At 41.1% G+C, this 22,232-nt stretch overlaps 1 protein-coding gene across 1 annotated transcript in view; it reads right to left on the bottom strand.

The window, feature by feature from the left end:
- Positions 1 to 523: 523 nt before the first annotated feature.
- Positions 524 to 22,232, bottom strand: part of lrsam1 (leucine rich repeat and sterile alpha motif containing 1) — a 32,449-nt gene continuing 10,740 nt past the window's right edge. The window contains exons 13-25 of the mRNA XM_044173214.1: positions 20,771 to 20,910; positions 20,609 to 20,653; positions 17,876 to 17,946; positions 15,000 to 15,099; positions 14,767 to 14,854; positions 14,551 to 14,625; positions 9,681 to 9,761; positions 9,271 to 9,366; positions 8,899 to 8,997; positions 8,687 to 8,818; positions 7,574 to 7,640; positions 3,818 to 4,023; positions 524 to 2,113 (exon numbers count right to left, since the gene is read on the bottom strand). Coding sequence (XP_044029149.1) covers positions 1,991 to 2,113; positions 3,818 to 4,023; positions 7,574 to 7,640; positions 8,687 to 8,818; positions 8,899 to 8,997; positions 9,271 to 9,366; positions 9,681 to 9,761; positions 14,551 to 14,625; positions 14,767 to 14,854; positions 15,000 to 15,099; positions 17,876 to 17,946; positions 20,609 to 20,653; positions 20,771 to 20,910 — 1,323 coding nt within the window. The 3' untranslated portion in view covers positions 524 to 1,990. The remainder of the gene's footprint in view (positions 2,114 to 3,817; positions 4,024 to 7,573; positions 7,641 to 8,686; positions 8,819 to 8,898; positions 8,998 to 9,270; positions 9,367 to 9,680; positions 9,762 to 14,550; positions 14,626 to 14,766; positions 14,855 to 14,999; positions 15,100 to 17,875; positions 17,947 to 20,608; positions 20,654 to 20,770; positions 20,911 to 22,232) is intronic.

The raw sequence follows: 22,232 nt of genomic DNA, 5'->3' as shown, positions 1-22,232 counted from the left end.
CATTTTTATCAGAGGAGTGCTGCCGTGAGTGAGTACTGCAGCCCACTAGTCATTTTCCAGGTCTAAAATGTTTCTAATATTAAAGTGCTAAACCGTAGATAAAGTAGTTTAAACTAGCTCCACCACGACAAGCGTAAAAAATGCATCAGTGTTAACGATCTAATGTCATACATAATAATGTATATCTCACAGGGGCCTGATATTATTTCTGTACTTAAAATTTTGGATGTGGGAGTTTTACTCGAAATGGAGTATTTTTACACAGCAGTATTGCTGCTTTTACTTGATCTGAGTACTTCTACCAATGTGTGTATTGCATCTTCCTGCCGACTAATTAGAAAAGACGGCATTATTACAGTATACCATCGCCAAGGTTCCGAGATTACTCCCTACACAACCAGGTATAAGATGTCAAATCACAGCAGTTGTCCAAATATATAAAATATAATATAATCGATTTTAATATATAATTATATTAAAATATATAAATATATTTATATATTATAGAGACTTAACAACATCACACAGTTTGCACACTGTATTTCAGTACATTTCCAAATGTTGCTGCCTGTGTAGGAACAGTGCATCTCTTTCAACACAATTTCAGCTTTTACATTGACCACAAGGTGAATACAGGAAAATGATACAGAAGTGGAATCTCTTACAAGCTACATTTAACAGACTCTATACAATAAGTAGTAGTAGATATTTCCTGAAACATGCTAAGATGTCAAAGTTAAGAGCACTTGAAAGAGTATAATAGCATTAGTGATGGCTACAAACAGGCGATGTGTTGTTAGTTCATACATACACTATGTACCATATATAGCAATTCAAATAAGACTGGGATCGAAAGATATGCGAGAGACAAGAGGAAAGGAACCTAAAGCGGACAGTTTGGCAAATGGTTTGTGTTGACTTGATTAATTGTAACTTTGTTTGGAGAAATAGGAACATATGCACCACTAAAGCACCAGATCAACTGGCATGATAAGAGCATAAGGTGACTCATGCTTTATTATCTGATCTTAAAGAGGGTCCCTGTGTCAAAATGTAGTTTTAAATGGATACTTCACCAATTTAGTATTGCACTTTCATAAAGCGGGGGGGGATAAGTGAGACAGATAAAAAAATAAAAAAACATAAGAAGGGTCCAAGTTAAAGCAGCAACCATAATTAGATCCCACCTGTTGGGTAAACACCCCATGCCCCCACTTTCTTCTGTCGTCTCCAAGCTACATGACATCATCAGGCTTATGTTCCCAGAATTTAAAAAGCAGAAAAAAATGATACAACTGTTTTACAGGATGAGCAGTACTCACAACAAAAAATAAACTTGACATATAAAAGCTGAGTTCCCTTTGCGATCTTCGACCTGGATAAGAAGGGAAACGTGCTTCTGGTGAGGGCAAGACAAGTTGTGTAATGGATTGAAGAGCAACAACATGAGGCTGCATTAGTGATGCAGTGACAACCAGCAATGATAGCAAAAAGCAATATCAATCAATAGATTATCTTTTAGTTAACTTAATAAATGTTGGACAGGTGTTACTTTGGTTGACAACACAGACAAATAGTATTGTTTAAAAAAAGAGATTTCCAGAAAAAGGCACACATCAATTGAGAAGGTATAATAAGGCGAAGAACAGTCAGTCTCGAACCAGTGAGTGGGGTAACCTACTTGGCTCTTAATATATGATACAAAAATAAATAAATTATAGAATTTAAAAAGAACCACAAAATACAACAGGCTTGGAAGCCAGTGACAGCCAAAAACACAACACCATTAAAAATTATTATATTAAAAACTTGTTTCTGCATATACATCACAAAGTACTGTTTGGTTAATACAGGAAAGTGGCTCAGCTCTTTGAAAACCTGCTGAGAGCCTTTCTATACGTGACAAGGTTAGCTCACAGCAGCTTCACGATCATGCAAAAATAAGGAGAGCTGCGGTGAGTGAAGGAGCAGCGCAGCGGTGCAGTCGGTTCTAGCCGTGGTAGAGGCGTATCCGCTGAGATATGTCGCTACGACACAGAGGGCAGTTCTGCAGAGCGTCGCTGCAGACCTGACAACAGCATACATGACCACAGGGCAGGAAGATGACCTGAGACTGGAGACACGGCAAGACAGTCAGTCATCTGGAGGAGTGCGCACATGTGTGCTAAACCTTAATGTTTGCACTTCATTACTACAAAGTTTTTTAAGTAATTTTCTGGAGTAATGTAGAGCGATCCTCTCCGTTTAAAGGGATTTCTACTTTTTTGCCTTCTAGAACCAAAAACACAAAAACAACTCTGACACTGTGGGCCACCCCTCTGAGAAAAAGGCAGTCTGACATCACTCCCTTGTTCACTCATTCACTACTCCCTATATAATGGACACTCAACAGTTTACTCTATAGTGAGCAGTAAATTGAGATTTCTGACACTTATTAATCATCATCATTTTGCATCATCAAATTGAGTCAGAAAAACGAGAGACATCCTGCAGATAGAAACAAATGAAAGAGCAGGGGGAGTTAAAGCTGAAGTAGGATCAAACAACCAATCAGGCTTAGCTAGCATTTAACTAGCCAATCACAGCGACTCTGTACAAATATGGGTCATTTGGTTTCTAGGTGTTTGTTACAAGATAATTAGCGTCCGCGGCTAGCCTGCTGTTAGCCTCCCTGATGCAGTCTATGGTAAGCAGCTGAAGAGCGATGCCGAGGTTGCCCTATTCCTTTTTGACAAGTGCTAACGGTAGCACTACAACAAGTCACCCGTGCAATGTTGATATCTAACTAAACCAACTAAATTAAGCTAACCTAGCAAAAATAAGATAACGAACGTTGGCTATCCTGTTGTTAGCCTCTACTCCGTTTTTAATTGAGTGCTTTCTTTTTCTCTCTCTTCTCCTCCAAGCTCTTCCTTCTTTTGGCTCCTTTTGTAGCCTGCTATTCGCCGTTGTAGGCAAAGGAGGTACTGGAACTGTATCCGCTGAGCCTAGCAGAGAGGAAGGGAGCAGAGCCATGTAGAGAGAGGATGAGGGCGAAGCTGGATGTGGCCAGTGCCCCACTGGACCACCAGAGCTCACAGGCACTAACACACACCAGTTCACAAGCGCCATAAGCACACAGTGCACGATAAAGATAAAATAACATACGCTGCGCCATGGCCCTCTCCTGCTTCAAGCCCTGTGTGAAAGGCGAAAGCATTACACTCCACACACAGCACAGCTCTCTACATGGGTCTGGAAGGGAGGAACCAAGACATGTAGAAACTGGATGGCCCATGTTTGTACAGAGTCACTGTGATTGGCTAGTTAATCAGAATCAGAAATACTTTATTGATCCCCGAGGGGAAACTCTTTTGTTACAGAGTGCTAGCTATGCCTGATTAGGGTCCAGACAGGGTCCAGTTTTTAAAAAACCTAAATACAAAGGGGCGGGCCCCCACAGACACACATTGTTTTAAAGGAACCCTTCAATTAAATATTGTTAGTGACATGCAATGGTCAAAATTAGGTATTTCAACTGAAATTATAATGAAATAATATTGCCTACTTCAGCTTTAATAGATAATTAGAATAGTTATAATTAGAGTTAGACTAAGTTCTCTTTCAAATTAAACATCTTAACATATGAGTGGAAAGTTTTGTTCTTACAACTGTATAATTTTTTTTTGACTCATACGTAGCTTAACCATGTCGTGTGATAAGCTACTTCAATACACTTTAAGATCAAATATTACTGGGACAACAGTAACAAGTGTGGTGTTGATTACTACTGAGACTGAAGGTATTAGTTTCTGGTTTTGCTGAGGGTTTTTCTTACCCCGGTCTCCATGCAGACCACACACTCGGAGCTCCCTGGTCCCTCCACAGGGCTAGGGGCTGAGGGAGTGACGGGGGTCCCTGGGGTGAGTGGTGGGCTGGGGATCTGGGTGGTCAAAGTGTTGGGAAACAATGGAGGGGAGGAAGGCAATGGAGCTGTGGGGATGACTTCTGCCTCCTCATCCTGCTGGACAGCCTTACAAGCTCCTGGTGGAGGAGGAAATGATCAGTGGACAGCAAACAGGTCGGCTTTTCATTGACTTCCCATAGAGACAGAGCGCAACGCATCATACTCCGAAAACCGCGCCCACCGGAGGGAAAACGATTGCCACCACAATATGCAACCAAGGGCTGAAACGCTACCAAAATGCCTGTGGTTAGCTAAAACATAGATTTCAGCATGTCAAGGATTATTTTAGCCCCCTATGTCTACCAGACAGGAAAAGGTATGTTGACAAACTCAATTTTGTCAGTCTATCTCAGTGTCCCTTCTCCTTACCTTGCTTTTCTTGGAGAAATGCTACTGTAACGTTAGTTAACTAAAGTACTTGCAAACATAATACTGCATACCTTTCAGTATACTTGGCTAACCACAGGACTGTTAAGATCTTGTCATTATACATGTATTAATTTGATCTGTTGAGGTTTTATTGTTGTGATCTTCTCTATGGTTAACGTGAGGTCATTATTGTAACCGTAGTTCTCAGCCCCCGCTAAATTGATGTTAGTAACGTTATGCTCCACACAGACCCAGAGTCTTTGCATGCTAACCAACTCCCTTTAACTTGGCACCGTTATCCTACGCGGATCACACATATACACCTCTAATTTGGCCTTAAACATAACCACACACGGCGGAGAGGGACTTGAAAACTCCCACACCATGTGCTTTTTTTTGTCTGCAACACGTGTTCATGCTTGTGCACGTTGAACACACAGACACACACACACCCTTTTGTTCTTTAGTTTAGTGCATTTTAGTTAGATTAATTGTGTTTTACTTTTGTTTATCTTTTAAATAAACACTTGTGGATGTACATGCTGGTTTCTTTAATGTTGTATAAGAGTGAATATACCACCTCTTCTATGTAGAACTCCAATCCTTCACCCTACTACTATTGATGGTAATTTTGTTTATAGTTATTCATTTAATAATTAATCAGAGTTCCAAATTGATAGTTTAGTATATTTTATGAGACTAATCTAATTGGCCAGCAATTTTCTCTTCTTGGTACCAAAGGGTGAATTTAACACAAGTTAAATTCTTTTATTAATAATAGTAATAATAGTAATTATTCTATTATTTAATATAAATATTGATTTAAACCATAATTCCCTACATGTTGGTGTGAAGAGAAATACACAACACTCAGGGTCCTATTGTCATGGTGGTACAAGGAGCAGCGCAAGCGACGCTCTGACAGTTTGGTATTTTCCTGACCTTGAAATTCTCTTTGCCTGTCTGTGTGCTATTTTGGTGGCCAGCTCAGAGCGCACAGTGTATAGATGGGAGGAGAGAAACAAACAGGTGGGAGGTTTATTCAAATGAGGCAACACAGAGTTGTTGGTATTTGGTGGAAAATGTGTCTTAGACGTTGCGCTGAGAACAGACATCTCAGAACCATGTCTGTTTCTGACGCCAATCTGATCATTTAGTCAACAAGGGCAAACTAAATATTAGCAACAAATACGCAGCAAAGGCGGAATAATGATTAAAATGTAAATAAAGTAATTTAAGTAAACTCTCAGCCAGCAGATGCATTTAAATCTGCAACAAAAATAACGTTTAATGTGATTAAAGCAGAAACATCAGTAACTCCATCTGCATTGATCTCTTAGTGATTCTTATAGTACTGTATGAAAAGTTTCTCTTTCAGTTCATTAAATCCCTGCAGCCATCTGCAGGCAGCAGCACACATATGCTGGTAAATCTGGAGCCTCTGATATGAGCCGTGCCAGAGCGCAGTGCCATTACACACGACCGTCCACTGCGTCACAGCTTCTTTTCCAACTTAAAAACATCAACAAAAACATTTCGACGATTCACTTGAAATGTTCACTTCCACTATTTTTTTTAATTATTTGTTTCTATCATCAAAACCCAAACAATCTGCCTCTGGCTGCAGATTTGTGGTGCCGTGTGTTCACGTTGTGCTGCTCTGCACCATCCAGATAACAACATGGTTTGTTGAGCTATTTTTTCAAGATGGCACCGTGAATGGCTGCCTCTGTGTTTTGGTGCACATTGTTTTGTCTCGCCAGAGGAAAGGGAAGCATGCTGGTGCACTTGTGCACCTCCGCCGGGATCGCACACTGTTGACGGGAATATTTCTCTACAACGTGTGCTCACTGTGCATTAAACTGGAATGCAGAGAGTAGGCTAAAGTCTTTCCTCTTCGCTAAAGCTTCTAGTTAGGGCTGGGTTGGGTGAGTCCTGAACCATCCCTTAGTTATGCTGCTATAGGCCTAGACACTTCCCATGATGCACCTCTTTCCTCTCTTCTTCTCTCCCTCTCCATCTGTATGCATTTTTATCCCATTACTGCATGTTACTAACTCAACATCTTCTCTCTCCTGTAGTTCTGTGCTTTCTCGTCTCTCTCCTCTCTCCTTCTGTCACTTTCAGCAGGTATTTCTGCCTCCAGAGCTGCAGAGTCTGGATCTGTGGTTGTGGGCCACCTGCTGCCCCCGGGTTACTGTTCAACAACTGCTACTACAGTTGTTGTTATTGGCTCTGTTACTAATACTGACAAATCTCTCTCTCTCTCTCAAACCTGACACAGCAGTGGCAGATGGCCGCCCACCATTGAGTCTGGTTCTGTCCAAGGTTTCTGCCTCTTAAAAGGAAGTTTTTCCTTGCCACTGTCGCAAAATGCTTGCTCATGGTGGGATTAGTTGGGTCTCTGTAAATAATATTATAAAGACTACAGTCTAGACCTGCTCTATAGGAAAAGTGCAATGAGATAACTTCTGTTATGAATTGGCGCTATATAAATAAAATTGAATTGAAACAAAACCTACTTGGCATTAAAGCTGATTCTGATTTCCTGGAGAAGCCAGTTCTTCATTTGTTGAGCCGTCATGCGTCACTATAATTAGTTTCAGCGCGGTGAGACCAGTGATGTGATTGGTTGAGAGCATATCTATTAATCACTACACCCTGCAATCTACACACAGTGGCCACTTTATTAGGTACACCTGTACAATCTAATGCAATCCAATACAACTATTCTGCCATAAAGTCTACTTACTAATGCCTATAATGTTTTTGTTGAGGTGTTCATTAAATTATATGTTTTAGTATTGAGATCATAGTAAAAAATTAGAAACACCTCTCCATATAATATAGTCCAGTACAACACCATCACTCTTACCTCAGCAATGAGCATATCATTGGATTTACACATTTCCGACAACTTTGCCAAAAAACGGAACATTACGAGCTAAAGACAGATGTTATTGCAGGGCTGTTGTTTTGACAACATCCTTGTTTTAACAGTCTACGATCATATCCATGTTGGTTAGTTCCAGCTTTTGACAGCTATTCCTCTTTGTTGATACAGTTTGTGTTTGGCATGCTGTATGTTATCATGATTGTTGAGACTTTACATGTTTTTGCTTTTTTGTGACCAGTGTGGGCACAGATGATTTCTTTGCTTTGAAAACTCACACATATGCAAATGCAAATTGCCCATTTGTTGCAGTATTTACAGTATAATTGTATAATATATAGAAATGTAGGATGTGTGTAATGTACCTTCAAGATGGTGTTCCTGAGCCCAGTTCAAAAGAGCTTTCTGGATTCCTATTTCATTAATGCCAAGCTGAAAACAGAGAAATTGATAATTAATATATTATAATTAATAATAATAGTTAAACCTGCATTCATTTTTCTTGGCCACTTGGGGGCAGCACAACAAGCTATAAACACTCACTCACTTTTAACTTTGTATTAGTTGATGATACAATTGCCTATTTACACATCCAGCAGACACAGAGTAAGATTAGCATTAGCTTGTTTGTCCAATATTCACTCTCCTTTCAGCTCTGTTTTTGGCCTCTACACACTCTTGAGAAAAATATCTGGCTCCTTAGCAGCTAAATGTTTCACTATGTTCACCAACTAGTCTCTAACCTTGACTCTCTGCTGTTTGGCGCTGAGCAGTTAGCATACAGTGGGTTTTAAGAGCTTTTAAACAGCTGCGCTGCTTCATCAATGGTAGATGTGGTGCCAGTGAACCAAAACAGTCAAGTTGTGGCCAGGAAACCAAAATAATGAGCTGAAAGACCCTATAAAGCTCTGTAGAGCTGAAGGGTGATTATTCTCTGGGCTTCGTCACTACAAACGACCCCTTTCACATATAAGTAGTCATTATGATAATTTAATATAATATATATAACTGAATTACTTCCCAAGTAGCCACTTTTTTTTTTGCAGTTTAAGTTCACTTTCAGTTAACTGCTCCTGGCAACCGCTACCCTAGCTTCTGTGCTGATTGAAAATTATGTTGACCGGACAGATGTGTTACTCGCCACTGACAATGGCAAAATAACCTCCTTCCTTCCAAACAGAAAAATGGCTAACATGAACACAATGTCGGACTGAATGATGTGAAAATAAAAAAGGCAAAATGGACGTCAGTGATGCATCTGTTTTTGTGCTATTTTGATCATGGTGGAGGGTGTGCATTTCTCCAGACTGCAAATCAATAGGACTCTATACAGATGCTGGTGCAGCAACTCAAGCAAACACCACTTCTGTACGGGAAAATGGTGACTTTGTGTTGACAAATGTGTTACAGTATGTATGATCACCAATGTCAAAGTGGCAACTGATAGAAATGCGTTAGTAATGATGTTGCAGACAGACCTTCTTGAGGTCAGAGGAGTTCATGTGGCAAAGAGCCTCAGTCGTCACTCGATGATGAGCCAGGACGGGTAGGTAGTGCTGAGCTGACAGTTTGCACAACAGGTTGACTAACTCTTTCTCCATTCCCGCTTCCTGTATAAAGATTACAGTTTAAGAACAGCACAGTTTGGTTTTCAGATGTTTCTGCGTGTCCTCCCTGCTCTGTACTGTACCTGCATGCGCAGTGACAGGGGCTTGGCATCCAACAGTCTCTGATACTGGATCATCCAGTAGTTCTGCTGGTTAGACTCAGACTTCAGCTCCATCTCCGCCTGGAAAACACAAAGTGATTGCTGGTCTCATTTAACCACTTGACCCCAGAATGGGAAAGACAACAGGGGAGAACAGATTTAACGTTTCAGTTCAAATGACCACTAACTGATGTATGTAAATGACTAACAGAAGGCAAATGTGAGCAATCTCTGCCTCCAGAACAGCCCCATTTTGATAACATGTAACAGAGGAAAGCATGAGACATTGCTTGACAATGAAAGAGAGGAGAAGTAGTGCCCACTAAGGCCTGGTCAAAGCAGCCATTTCCTCACCAGAACCTGCCGCAGCTCCTTCTCTCTCTGGTCTCTCTGCTTCAGCAGCTGTTGCAACAAATCACTGAGAGCTGTGCGCTGCTCCACCAGAACCTCCTGCACACGCACATACACACACACACCATCACATGAGGTAGAGTGACAATACACACTCATCAGTAAGTGTTGTAAATAATACACTGGCTCTGATGTGATTAATATAATAATTATTATTATCATTCAATTGAATCACGTATTTAATATCCCTTTACTTCTGATTATTTTCTTGACCCTCACTGTGTACAATGATACATTGTTGCCATGAAGCAATGACATGAAAATAGTCAAAAGAAATGATATAATAATCAACAGGAAAAATAAAAAAATCAAGTTAATGTAGGAAGGCAAAGAAAGAAGGCGGTGACACCCACCTGCAGGTTCTCAGCATCCAGATTGCGTCTTTTAATCTCCAATTTAGTCAGCTGCATTAATTCACCCTCTATGAGCTTGATCTGGGAACAGTGGAGAAGCAAACATGAAGCTAGCAGGGAGAAGGGACATGCACCGCGCGCCTGGGGTGGCTAGGTTCAAAATTCAGAGGTGCACGACCAAGCGCCGCGGCAGCTCGTGGCTCTACGCCAAAGGCGCAATGACGTCGGTTTTGGCCCGTGGACCCTTGCGCCAGGGATACTGCGTCGAGCATAAACCAGGCTTAATGTGTTAGCAGTTGTCCACCTGATAAATGCCAGTCCAATATTCACTCTCATTTTAGCTTTGTTTTTGGTCTCCACCAACTCCTGAAGAAAATATCTAAATGCTCCACTATGTTCACCAGCTAACTCTCTGGCTTTGTCTGCTGTTTGGTGCTGAGCAGATAGTGTACATTGCCTTTATCAGAGCTTTTTAGCTGAAAATAGCTGCCTGGTGCTGCTGGAAACAAGGTTGATGAGAGTGGTGCGACTGAACCAAAACAGTAAAGTTGCAGGCCGGAAAACCAAAACAATTAGCTTCAACAAGCTTTAAAGCTCCGTAGAGCTGAGGGGAACTGCAGAGTCGGGTGATAATTCTCTGTTGGTTCAACACTGAGCGACGCCTTTCACATTACATTTAGTCATTTGATCCATTGGTAATATAACAATATCGATTACAGTCACTTCATGGTATACATGTTGGCCGTTATCCTCCAAATAATCTCACTGAATAAACTGGAACAGCTCACCAGTGTGAGTGTCGGAGCACAAGATTTATAGTCCTACTGGAATTCAAATACATTTTTGCTAAAAGATCAATATTTATTTCTGCTTGGTGTTTGTTTGTATTTTTCTGCAGTGACAGCACTTCCTGTAGTGGTCCTCTTAAAATTATTAAAATAATTTAAAGTAAAAGCAGCAAATTTTCACATTTGTGAAGCTGGAATCATGAAATGTTTTTATATGAAAAATTACTTAAACGATCAAAACAGTTGCCAACTGATTTTCTGTCAATCGACTAATTGATTAATCGACCAATCATTTCAGCTGTACTTGTATAAACCTGTACTTTGTGTAAAAATCTTTGTAAAGTAACTAGTAACTAAAGCTGTCAGATAAATGTAAGTAAAAAGAACAATATTTCCCTCTGAGATGTGGTGGAAAACAAGTAGAAAGTGGCATCGATTCTCTCTCTGTACTTAATGATGTTGCACTGTCTAGTCGATGTTTCCTATGTATTGTACCGCTGTAATGTCGGTAAAGACCCGTTTCAGTAGTTAGCCCGTTCGGTAATTAGCCTCGTTAAGTGTTAAGCTAACTGGCTAGCCTTGCTAGCTTGCCCTGTATTACTGTAAACACAGTTAGCATGTTCTCAGTGTGATATTGTTTAGTGATTCCACAGTCACACAGAGAGTATACAGACATCTGGACTGCTGGATCAGTATCAACTCAGATATGCATGCATTTGTTTCTTTGTGCTTTATTTCAGAAACTAGAGAATTATGCACCGCTATGCTGTCCCATTTGTGCTACTTGTACTATTTCCATTCTGCAAGTAAAGAGCTTAAATCTAACTGAGGACTCTTTGACCTGTAGTGGTCAATTTTCCAACAAACCAGTTTCAGCTCCCCCAAAGCAGTCAGCCTACGGGAAACACTGCTATTTTTTTCTCTTTACTTAAAGCAAACACTGACCACTTTTACTGACTTATAACCAGCTTGTAATGTATTATATCTGCCTTTACCTCAGGAATTCCATTACTTTACTTAAAGCACCCAATGACGACTAAGAGTAACTTATAATCCCATTATAATGCATTATAACATTGATTATAATGCATTATAAAAGGGTTATAATGTATTACAACTATGATAATTATAATACACTATGATTGTCATTGAGTGACCAGCAATTATTAAGTATTATGATACTTGACCTTATGTCATTATAAAATGCTTTGTGTTATGATTATTGGTATAAAGCATTATGAACATTTATGAGTGCTTATAACTATGATTATACATTGCTGTAAGCAATGTATAATCATAGCCCTGCCACAGAGTAGCTTAAATTTCTGAGTTCTCAGACCATTTTCACAATTGAGAATGACTTCCTGATGGGAGCCGAAATGTCTTGATTCTGAAAACAGTCTCCAGATGACTACGACTGAAACCTTTTCTACGGTGGAACACTCCTGGACGAATGAGGGACTACACCGTATTGCTGTAAGCACAGTATAACGCATTATGGGATTTGTTGGTTCTCTGTAATTAATATTATAAAGAGTACGGTCTGGACCTGCTCTATAGGAAAAGTGCAATGAGATAACTTCTGTTATGAATTGGCGCTATATAAATAAAATTTAACTGAATTGAATTATAAGTATGTTTATAATGCATTATAGACATGGGCTTCATAGAAAGTGTTACCATTCCGGCAGTCTTACTGGTGTTTGTTTCCTCAATATATCTTACCTACAATTCTGAGAAATACTGCCTCATACTGTAAATCTGCCCAGTAGTTACAGCTCTGCAGCCGCCCCTGTTAAGTTCCAATAACAGCCTACATGAGTCTCATGTTTTAACACTTCTGTTCATCATCTGTGATGTGAACATGACAGTCAGAGAAACAAAAAGTGTGTCCTGGTCACAGTTCATTATAACATCCTAGTGCACCATAGATTCTCTCTCACTTTTCTACCACTGACTGTATATAAAGATGGACGACATGACAAAAGTGAAGCCAAAACATATTCATCGCCCCCTGGTGGCTGGCTGCAGTATAGGTCATAAACCCCGCCCCCTCCATGTTAGCGGATGGGACATGGGCCAAACTAAAAACTCAAAGTACACGTCAAATAAATTTTTCCCCAAAGATGGTTTCTGTCATTTTAGGTAGTTCTTATCACGCTGATGTATGTTCAAGTGTTCATTTTTCTGATAAGTCTGGTTTTAATTAGTTATTTGATGCTATAAAAGGGGGTTCTCACGTCATGATTGACAGCTGAGGCCGGGTGGCGATTGAGTCAGCCAGGTGTATGGGCGGGACCTTGATACCGCGGCTCCACCCCCGATCACTACTGCACAGACTCTGGCTCCAAGTGATGTCACCAGCGCAAGATGGCAGCTCCCGTATTGGGATATTTTGGCTTCATTTAGTACAGCGGGAGGAAGTGTAGACGCGTCGGCCATCTAGTTTATGGTTTCTACTAATAGCTCTGTCGGCTAAAGAGTCAGTCACACTGAACAGTGGAGGAGGTCGTACAGCGCCTGGTTCAAAAGTAGTTTAGCTGACTTTGCTGCATTCAACACCAGAGCTGAGAGCGTCAGAGCAGCCAACAGAAATGAGTCGTGCTGTCCTCCATTTCCGCCACCAATCTTTGTTCTATCACAGTTGTTATTTGGTCATTTTGAGACAAGACTTGGTTTGTTAAAGTTTACAGCTTACCACGCTGTTATCCTGTTGCTCTGTGTACAATGACTCAGCTAAAAAAAACCTGCAGTAATTCGACTGATAAAATGCGAGTCAACTCGGGGGCTTTTCGACTGATGATTAGAATCAACGTTTAGGGGGCAGCCCTGCAATTAACTTTTTAATTGTTTGGCTATACTACCATAATTATAGAAAGCATGATAAGCAATTTATAATAAAAATAGTTCCTTAAATCACTTTAATTCCAACAGCCTAACAGCTTAACAGGCTGAGGGGGCAACATTGTTACCTGTTGCTTTGTCCCATCTTTGATTTTAGCACTCCATACATTACTCTGTCATGATTGGAATCAAGGGGTAACGTACAAAATGCGAGGTTACAGGACAACTCTTTGATGTGTGTTTTGACAGTCTGATCATTTGGCATCACCACAACTGGACCCATGAAAGAGAGACAGCTAACACTAGCTAGACCCCCACCTTTTAAAAAAGTAGGACAAACGCAACACAGACTGCAGGAGCTGCCGACGTGCAGAGGTTTTCAAAGTGGGAGGCAGCCTCCCCAGGGGGGCTCCTAACAGGGGGGATTCAGGTGAGGCTCAGTGAATGGAAGCGAAAAATGTTACATTAGTTATCAAAAGGAGATCACATAGAATAGCCTAAATGTGTGTGATTTGGTTAAAGAGATCATTCAGAGATACAGTAGTTTTGGGGAATTTTACTGTTTTTCCCACTTTACCAGAGTCAGAAACTAATTAAACTTTTTAAAATGTTTTTGGTGTAGTCTGAAGTTATGTCAAACAGCAATATTAGGCTATCTAGGCTCAATTGTTGCGTGTCTATGGGATCAAATAACATAATCATGATCCCATAGGCATCTAGGAGAGGAGTGAAACTAAGCAAGTAAACTAATTTAAAAAGTTATGTAAAATGAGCCATACAGAATGTTAAACTGAGGAATGAAATGTAATAATTTATTCCTGTAAATAGTGATAGGAGATGAGGTTCTGGGGATGCTGTATAATATTATTTCAGCTACAGTATTTCTTTTGCCTAGTGTCAGGGTACCTAATTATAAGAATGCAGAAAAACCACATTAGATACTTCAGCTTCCTCTAGATCTCAAGCCGTCCCACTAGATAATTTCTTAGTCATTTTATTTTTGGAAAAATGAAATGAAAATCTGATTTTGAAAAAACGCTAAACTGGGATGTCTTGCAAACTATGGGAGCTTGTTGAAGTTGTTTAACTAGCCTTAGACTGAATGGAAACATTCATCTACATCCTTTACTGTACAGCTTTTCATGTGATGGTGAGCTCCATTCTATCAGGGTCCTAAAAAAAAAAAACAGTGACATGTTTGACCCTCACCCCACCCATCTCCACCCATCCACACAGACCTGGTTGCGGATGTAGCCATGTACAGCATCTTTTTGCAGCTGCAAGGCCTGGAATGCTGCTTTCTGCATCTCCTCCTGCAGAGAACAATCAGAGGACATGACAGGTCACGTGGTTGCTTAAATGGTTTGATTTTGATTCACTTCAAATTGGATTTCTCCATCAAGCTCTCATGACACTGATGGCAACTACAGAAGACATAAGCAGGCACCACATACCTCCTGTAAGATGTGGGCAATGGCTTTAGATTTGTCCAAAACTTGGAGAGACAGCATCTCATCAAACTTCCTGTCCAAATTCTCCATACTATTATATGACAAGGGAAGAGAAACCACACACAGAGTTTACAACATGTTTCTCAAAGCTTTGATTTTTCAGGTCCACACATGTTTGCAATGTTAACATCCATCTGCTCAGATCTGGTGTCGGTGTGTTTGTGTGCATGTTTAACCTTCTGTAGGCCTCCGACGCCAGGCTCCGTCTGCGAAAGTCACTGGCCTCCTGGAGGAGGCTCATAGCACAGCTGTCCGACAGCATCTTCTGCATGGCCGCTAAAAACACCAGAGAGGGAAGAGAGGGGACAGGTTTTAGAAGAAAAGAAAATGTGTTGTCAGGGAATGAATGTCAAACAATATGAACATCATAACGATAATCTTTTTTTGCTGTAATAGGGTTCAAAACATAAACCGTTTTCAGAGATTGGTGTTGGATGAAAGGCCATGAGGTCATTAAAACCTAAAAAGGTTTATCCCCTCAGGAGCATGAATGTGCTCAGCAATTTTCATGACAATCTGCTTATGAGATACAGTGCATCCGGAAAGTATTCACAGCGCTTCACTTTGTTGAAGCACCTTTGGCACCAGTTACAGCTTCAAGTCTTTTTGAGTATGATGCTACAAGCTTGGCACACCCATTTTTGGGCAGTTTCTCCCCTTCTTCTTTGCAGGACTTCTCGAGCTCCATCAGGTTGGATGGGGAGCGTCGGTGCACAGCCATGTTCAGATGTCTCCAGTGATGTTCAGTCGGGTTCGGGTCTGGGCTCTGGCTGGGCCACTCAGGGACATTCACAGAGTCCTGTAGCCACTCCTTTGTGATCTTGGCTGTGTGCTTAGGGTCGTCGGGAGATGAACCTTCGCCCCAGTCTGAGGTCCAGAGCGCTCTGGAGCAGGTTTTCATCAAGGATGTCTCTGTACATTGCTGCATTCAACTTTCCCTCGATCCTAACTAGTCTCCCAGTTCCTGCTGCTGAAAAACATCCCCACAGCATGATGCTGCCACCGCCATGCTTCACTGCATGCTTCATATGCCTTTTACTGAGGAGTGGCTTCCGTCTGGCCCCTCCACCATACAGGCCTGACTGGTGGAGTGCTGCAGAGATGGTTGTTCTTCTGGAAGGTTCTCCTCTCTCCACAGAGAACCACTGGAGCTCTGACTGACCATCGGGTTCTTGGTCACCTCCCTGACTAAGGCCCTTCTCCCCCGATCACTCAGTTTGGCCGGGCGGCCGGCTATAGGAAGAGTCCTGGTGGTTCCAAACTTCTTCCATCTACAGATGATGGAGGCCGCTGTGCTCATTGGGACCTTTAATGCTGCAGAAATGTTTCTGTTCCCTTCCCCAGATCTGTGCCTCGATACAGTCCTGTCTCAGAGGTCTACAGACAATTTCTTGGACTTGATGGCTTGGTCTGTGCTCTGACAGGCACTGTTAACTGTGGGACCTTTTATAGACCGGTGTGTGCCTCTCCAGATCATGTTCAATCAACTGAATTTACCACAGGTGGACTCCAGTCAAGTTTTAGAAACATCTCAAGGATGATCAGTGGAAACAGGAAGCACCTGAGCTCAGCTTTGAGTGTCATGGCAAAGGCTGTGAATACTTATGTACATGTGATTTTTTTTTCCATTTTTCTTTTTAATACATTTGCAAAGATTTCAAACAAACTTATTTCACGTTGTCATTACGAGGTATTGTTTGTAGAATTTGGAGGAAAATAATGAATTTAATCCATTTTGGAATAAGGCTGTAACATAACAAAATGTGGAAAAGGTGAAGCGCTGTGAATACTTTCTGGATGCACTGTATTTTGTGGGCAAGATTGACATTACATCCTGAGGTTGGAGCTAGAGAAAAGCTTACCAAAACTGAAAGAGTTCAACCTCTGGGGAGCATGAATCAGCTGAAACTACTTTAATACATTTCTTGAGTGAAAGTTAACATTTTGTCCTGATAGTAGTGCAAGACTTAAGGTCGGGGGGTTCACAAAAATCTTTGGGAATCATCATCTTGGGACAATGGATTGTCACAGCATAGTTCAGTTCATAGTTGTCAAGATATCTTGCTCTGGAACAAAGATGATGTTGGATGGCCAGGCCTGTCTTTTTTTTGTCTTTTAAATTGAACTGATATAATAAGAATTTGCTTTAAAGTGGTCATATTATGCTCATTTTCAGGTTCATAATTTTATTTAGGGGTTGTACCAGAATAGGTTTACATGGTTTCATTTTCACAAAGCACCATATTCTTTCTCATACTGCATCACCTCTTTTCACCCTGTGTCTTGAACGCTCCGTTTTAGCTACAGAGTGAGGCATCTCACTTCTATTGGATCTTTGTTGGGAGCTGCACATGCGCAGTACCTAGGTAAGGACTACTAGCCAACCAGAAGCAGAGTAAGGGCAGGCTGACGAGCAAGGTAGTGTGATCCAAAACAAAGCCGCTGCAGCCGGTTACTATGGCTTCGGTTCCGCCGTACATGTCCAAGCCCGATTCTGACAGAAAACACAGGCAGAACAACCCGAACCAGCTTCACAACCGAGACCGGAGCAAGATGCTTCAGAGTGGTGAGTTATTCATTTGTAACTAATTTATCTTTCATAAGTAACGTTTTAGCTGTGCATTGTCTCTACATCACAATAACAACTTTATGCCCATTGGCTGCTTGGAGGGTATCTAATGTTATTATATGGAGTGTAACTCCCTTTGGGGTGGACTTTGGGCATTTTCACTTTGCAAACCTATTACATGTGCAAAAAATATATATAACACAATAAAGGAAAGGGAAAAAGCCAAAAGCATAATATGACCACTTTAAAGTTGAAGGTGGCTTACAAACGGTGTGCTCCACATATTTCATTGTAAATATGTAAATTAATGTAAATACTTGGAATCTTTACATTGTTGTTTTGCCAGCTTTATTAAATTAATAACTCACTGGCAAAATAAAGTGAATTTTTTGGGTTCGTGGTTTGTGAAAAACAGGGGCACTCGAGCAATGACTCTACATACATAACGCTGTATAGGTAAAGTGCATCAGCCAAGTTCCTTACCTGCCACCTCCCTCTTCCTCAGTGAATTGGCTTCTTCCTGTGTGATGGCAGCCAGATGCTCCATACGAATTCTGAAGGGGAAGTCAACACCAACATTTGTAAAGTAATCCTTTGCTGACTTTAAACAGTAACCATGCGGCCAGACAGCTGAAAATCATGGTAAAATGTAAAAATATAATCAGGAAAAATGTATAGATTGTAATACAAATTCTGTTTCTATACAAATTACAATTACTTTATTGTAATTAATCTACAAGTTGTGTGAATGGCACTGAAGTACAGACAACCAATATATTTAATGCCATAGTCTATTTGAACATTTCTGACTGTGCGTGTGTCTTAGTTTAGCATGTTAGCATGCTACATTTGCTAATGAGTGCTAAACACAAAATGCAGCTGAGGCTGATGAGAAGGGCATTAGTTTTGCAGGTATTTGGTCATAAACCAAAGTATTGGACACAGTGAAATTTTTACTTGATGATGTTAGATGAAAAGCTAAGAGATCCCCAAAGTTATTACAATTAATCTTGAGGGAAACATGAAGTTCAGGGCAATCCATCCACAAGACATTTCACTAAACCCCCTGCTGTTTTGGCCTTTTAGCTGTTCCAGATTCTAGCTTTAAAACGTAAGATCATGGATATTTCACTGCAGTGGCTCATATTAGCTTCAGATGCACTCTAAATGTTTTCACAAACTAGGACTGTAGATTTTGCCCCCCATGTCTTACATGAGAGTTGTGATTTAAACAGAGGTGTAGTGGTATACGCAGGTATACAGCACAAACCCACCTCTGGGCAGGGGGGGTTTAACGTATAACTACCTAAAAATAGCCACAGATATCAGTGCACATCTTGCAGAGTACGGCTGCAGGCAATCATTTTAGAGTCTTTCATGTAATCTGTCGCCCAAGTCTGGGGAGAAGTGCTGACAGACTCCGGGAACAAACGTCCCTTCTCTTGTTGTTCCAAAACCCGCCAGCTTCGTAGCTCACACAACTCCAAATATGAAGCAAACACAGCAAGGCAGTTTTTAAACTTTGATAAGTAAACACTGTCTGACAACGATTACACCAACGACAGTTACGAGCTAGAGGAAGACGTATTTCCAGAAGGAGACTATGAGACGGACATAACGTTACATAATGACGTTACACCGGCAACCGCAGCACCACAGGGGTGTAAAGTATACCCACCAAGCAAGACAGCGCTACAGCACTGGCTATGAATGCATCACTTTCCACCCAGTATGGACAGGAGGAATGATTACAGTGACCAAAAACATTTTCAGTGTACTTATGACGTTAGCGATGTATTAAGATGGGCTTTGAAAAATCTGAACCTGTCCTTTAAACTCAATTTTACAGAATGGACTTTCTTAACACCTAATTACATTTTGAATGTATTTTTCCACTACTGTGTGCTGTGCCAAAGTTTTGCTTCTCTAGTTTTTAAGGCCTCCTGTCAGGGCTCCAGGGTGCGACCATTTTCGTTGCATGCGACTAAACATTTTCAAGAAATTTAGCTGGTCTGATTAAAAAAATAATGTATGAAAATATTTTTTAACAAACACCGACTGGGTGTGCAATGGTGATACGTGGATCGGCTCTTACGTGATCCGAATCTGCATGAACACATAAATCATCCACCCGCCACCCACTAGAACAAATTATTTTCTCCAATTTAGAGACCCGCCACGGCATGGACATTTCACTCCTCCTCTACCGGTCCCTGTAGGCTTTATTGCCATTGAAATGATGTCGAGCAGCGCAAGCTTTCCAGGTGATTTCTTTATTGTGTGTTATGTTGATGTACGAGTGTTTTCTTTAACGATTTACTTTAATGATTAAAGAGGCTGCTGTCAGTCATTTTAATGTTTCCATGCGTGCAGTCATGTCACAGCAAATATCGCGGGACATTTAAGCAGCAAAACTAAAAACTGTAGTTATAAACTTGACAGGACAGAGGAAACTCTCCAGAGGAAACAGAATGAAACTTTTAGCTTCTGAAATACATTTTTTAGACAGCTCTGATGGAGCTCAGGATTTATCAGGAGGACGGCTGCTTTACGCCAAACTATTTTTCTGTATGAACCTGGACTGTGTGTGTGTGTGACCTTTTGGATGTGCAGAAGAACGCAGAACATTAATTAACATTAGATCGTGACCAATCCTGTTGGCATGTCGGGAGATTTAAATAATCAATGAAGTTACGCTGCTGTGCCTCGTGCGTGAATGCACACAGTGTCTCTCTTAGTGGGGAGAGCTTCACCCTATTTCACCCACCTGCAACCCATCTGCCATTAATCACAATGTTCATTTTTATGACCGGGCCCATCCGATCCACGGATTATCTGCAGGCCACGCGGATATAACTGCGATCCGCGCATCACTGGAACAGTGCTTTTGCCGTCGGAGCATCGACGTTCCAAATTGAAACGTTAAGAAAGCACAATGTCTCCAATAAACACGTCATGTGCCGTGACAGGTGCGTACATTATGTGCTGGTGCACCTAAATAAAAAAGTTAGTCTGGAGCACTGCCTCCTGTCGCCTGTCGTTTTTTTTAAGTTGCTTCCCCTGGAAAGCACTTTGTGCATCTTACTTGGAAAGTGCTGTAAAAATAGGCTCAGTCTGGGAAGTGGAAAACAATTGGATGAGCGCTGCTATGTGTTGGAGAGCCTCATATCTTTTTAATAGATTTGGATGTTATGGATCAATATTCTGTCCACTCACCGATCTTCCTCCATGGCTTGAAGAAACTCAGCACTTTTTTTCTGTCTGGATAGATCGAAATAAATGTACTGCAGTTAGTACAGACTCATCTGTGGACATTGTATGAATAAAGCATCATTATGTGACACAGTTCACTACATAGCCAGTTCCTTCTTGTCCTACCTGTTTTTGTCCATCAGCATGCTGCTGATGCGACTGCTGATGCTGTCTTCAGCTTGTCGGACCTTCTCCAGCACCAGCAGCCTCTCTGCCTCCTGAGCCCTCTGCTGCTGGCTGACCCCCTGCTCCAGACGCTCCTGCTCCTAAACATAAGACAGATTGTACACAGCAGACAGACAAACAGCTTTCAAAGCTCACAGAAAAGAAACACTCCCTAATTAGTAGGTGGCAGTAACTCCACTGGGTTGCTGGAGGTTCGCGTTTTTCTTGTTGTTGTGGTTGTTTCACTGTCAATAGTTGGTGCAGTGCCAGAGTATACAGCCCCCAAATATGAGATGAATTTCAATCACGAGGAATGCAATTTCTCAGAATGCCATTCAACCATTAAAGCAGGGCTCCAGACAGCGACCACTTAGTCGCATTTTGCAATCATTTTTGGAGACAATGCTCCGAATTTTTATAACAAGGAGCATCAGTGCAACTTGCAAATATGCTCCCCTTTTTTTGTTTGTTTTTGAAAATCATCATCACATATCATGTGAAACAACAGGAGGTAACGATAATTGGTGCATGTGTGTGTGAGCGTGTATATGTTGTGGGGACATAAACGTGTTTACATAGTCACATTGTGGGGACTCGCCTTCCTTGTGTGTGTGTGTGTGTGTGTGTGTGTGTGTGTGTGTGTGTGTGTGTGTGTGTGTGTGTGTGTGTGTACCAGTGTCTGGTCCGTAAGTGCTCTCGCTTGGCCCTTTGGTGACAATGAAACGAACTATCGATTCATTTTTCAAAAGAAAAGCTCATTCAGACCCTGCCACAGTTGGACTGGCCATCGGGAGCACCGGGTGAAATCCCGGTGGGCCGGTCGCTCTGTGGGTTTTTAACAAAAACAAGAGCGAGAGAGGTGCGTCGTCGGCCAACTTTGATTATGCACCAGGCCACTTCGTCCTCCTCAAAATCCTCAATACCAGTTCAACTGTAGGGATAAGATAAGCACCGTTTGGGTTTGGGTTCGGCTGACTATTTAGCAATAACGGTGCCTTTTGTTGAAACATGTTCAACTTTTCATAAAGTCGATGCGCCTGTCAATGTCCCTTTTTGTGAACCGACCAATCACAGCCTGGATGAGGCGGGACATTAAACAAACAAGTAACTCGTTGTTATGCATGAATGGTTATGGTTATTGACAAGTCAGTACTTAGCATTAACAAATTAGAGACAAACCACCGATGTGAACCATTACTCTTAGGATTCTTTAGGATTTAATGAAGAAACAAAACCTACAAAAATAATGTTGGTTGTGTATTTCTCAAATTGCTGTCCAACTGGAATTAATATTATACTAGTAGAAGGCTACTATTATACAAAATTATAATGAATTTAGTAACATTATATAATTAATATATTAATATAATACTAACATTATACTATTACATTAACATTATACCTTTTATTTAATGTTATATAC

Source organism: Siniperca chuatsi, linkage group LG18, assembly GCF_020085105.1.
Source record: "Siniperca chuatsi isolate FFG_IHB_CAS linkage group LG18, ASM2008510v1, whole genome shotgun sequence".
NCBI classification, from domain to species: Eukaryota; Metazoa; Chordata; class Actinopteri; order Centrarchiformes; family Sinipercidae; genus Siniperca; species Siniperca chuatsi.
This window is presented reverse-complemented; position numbering and strand designations above follow the sequence as displayed.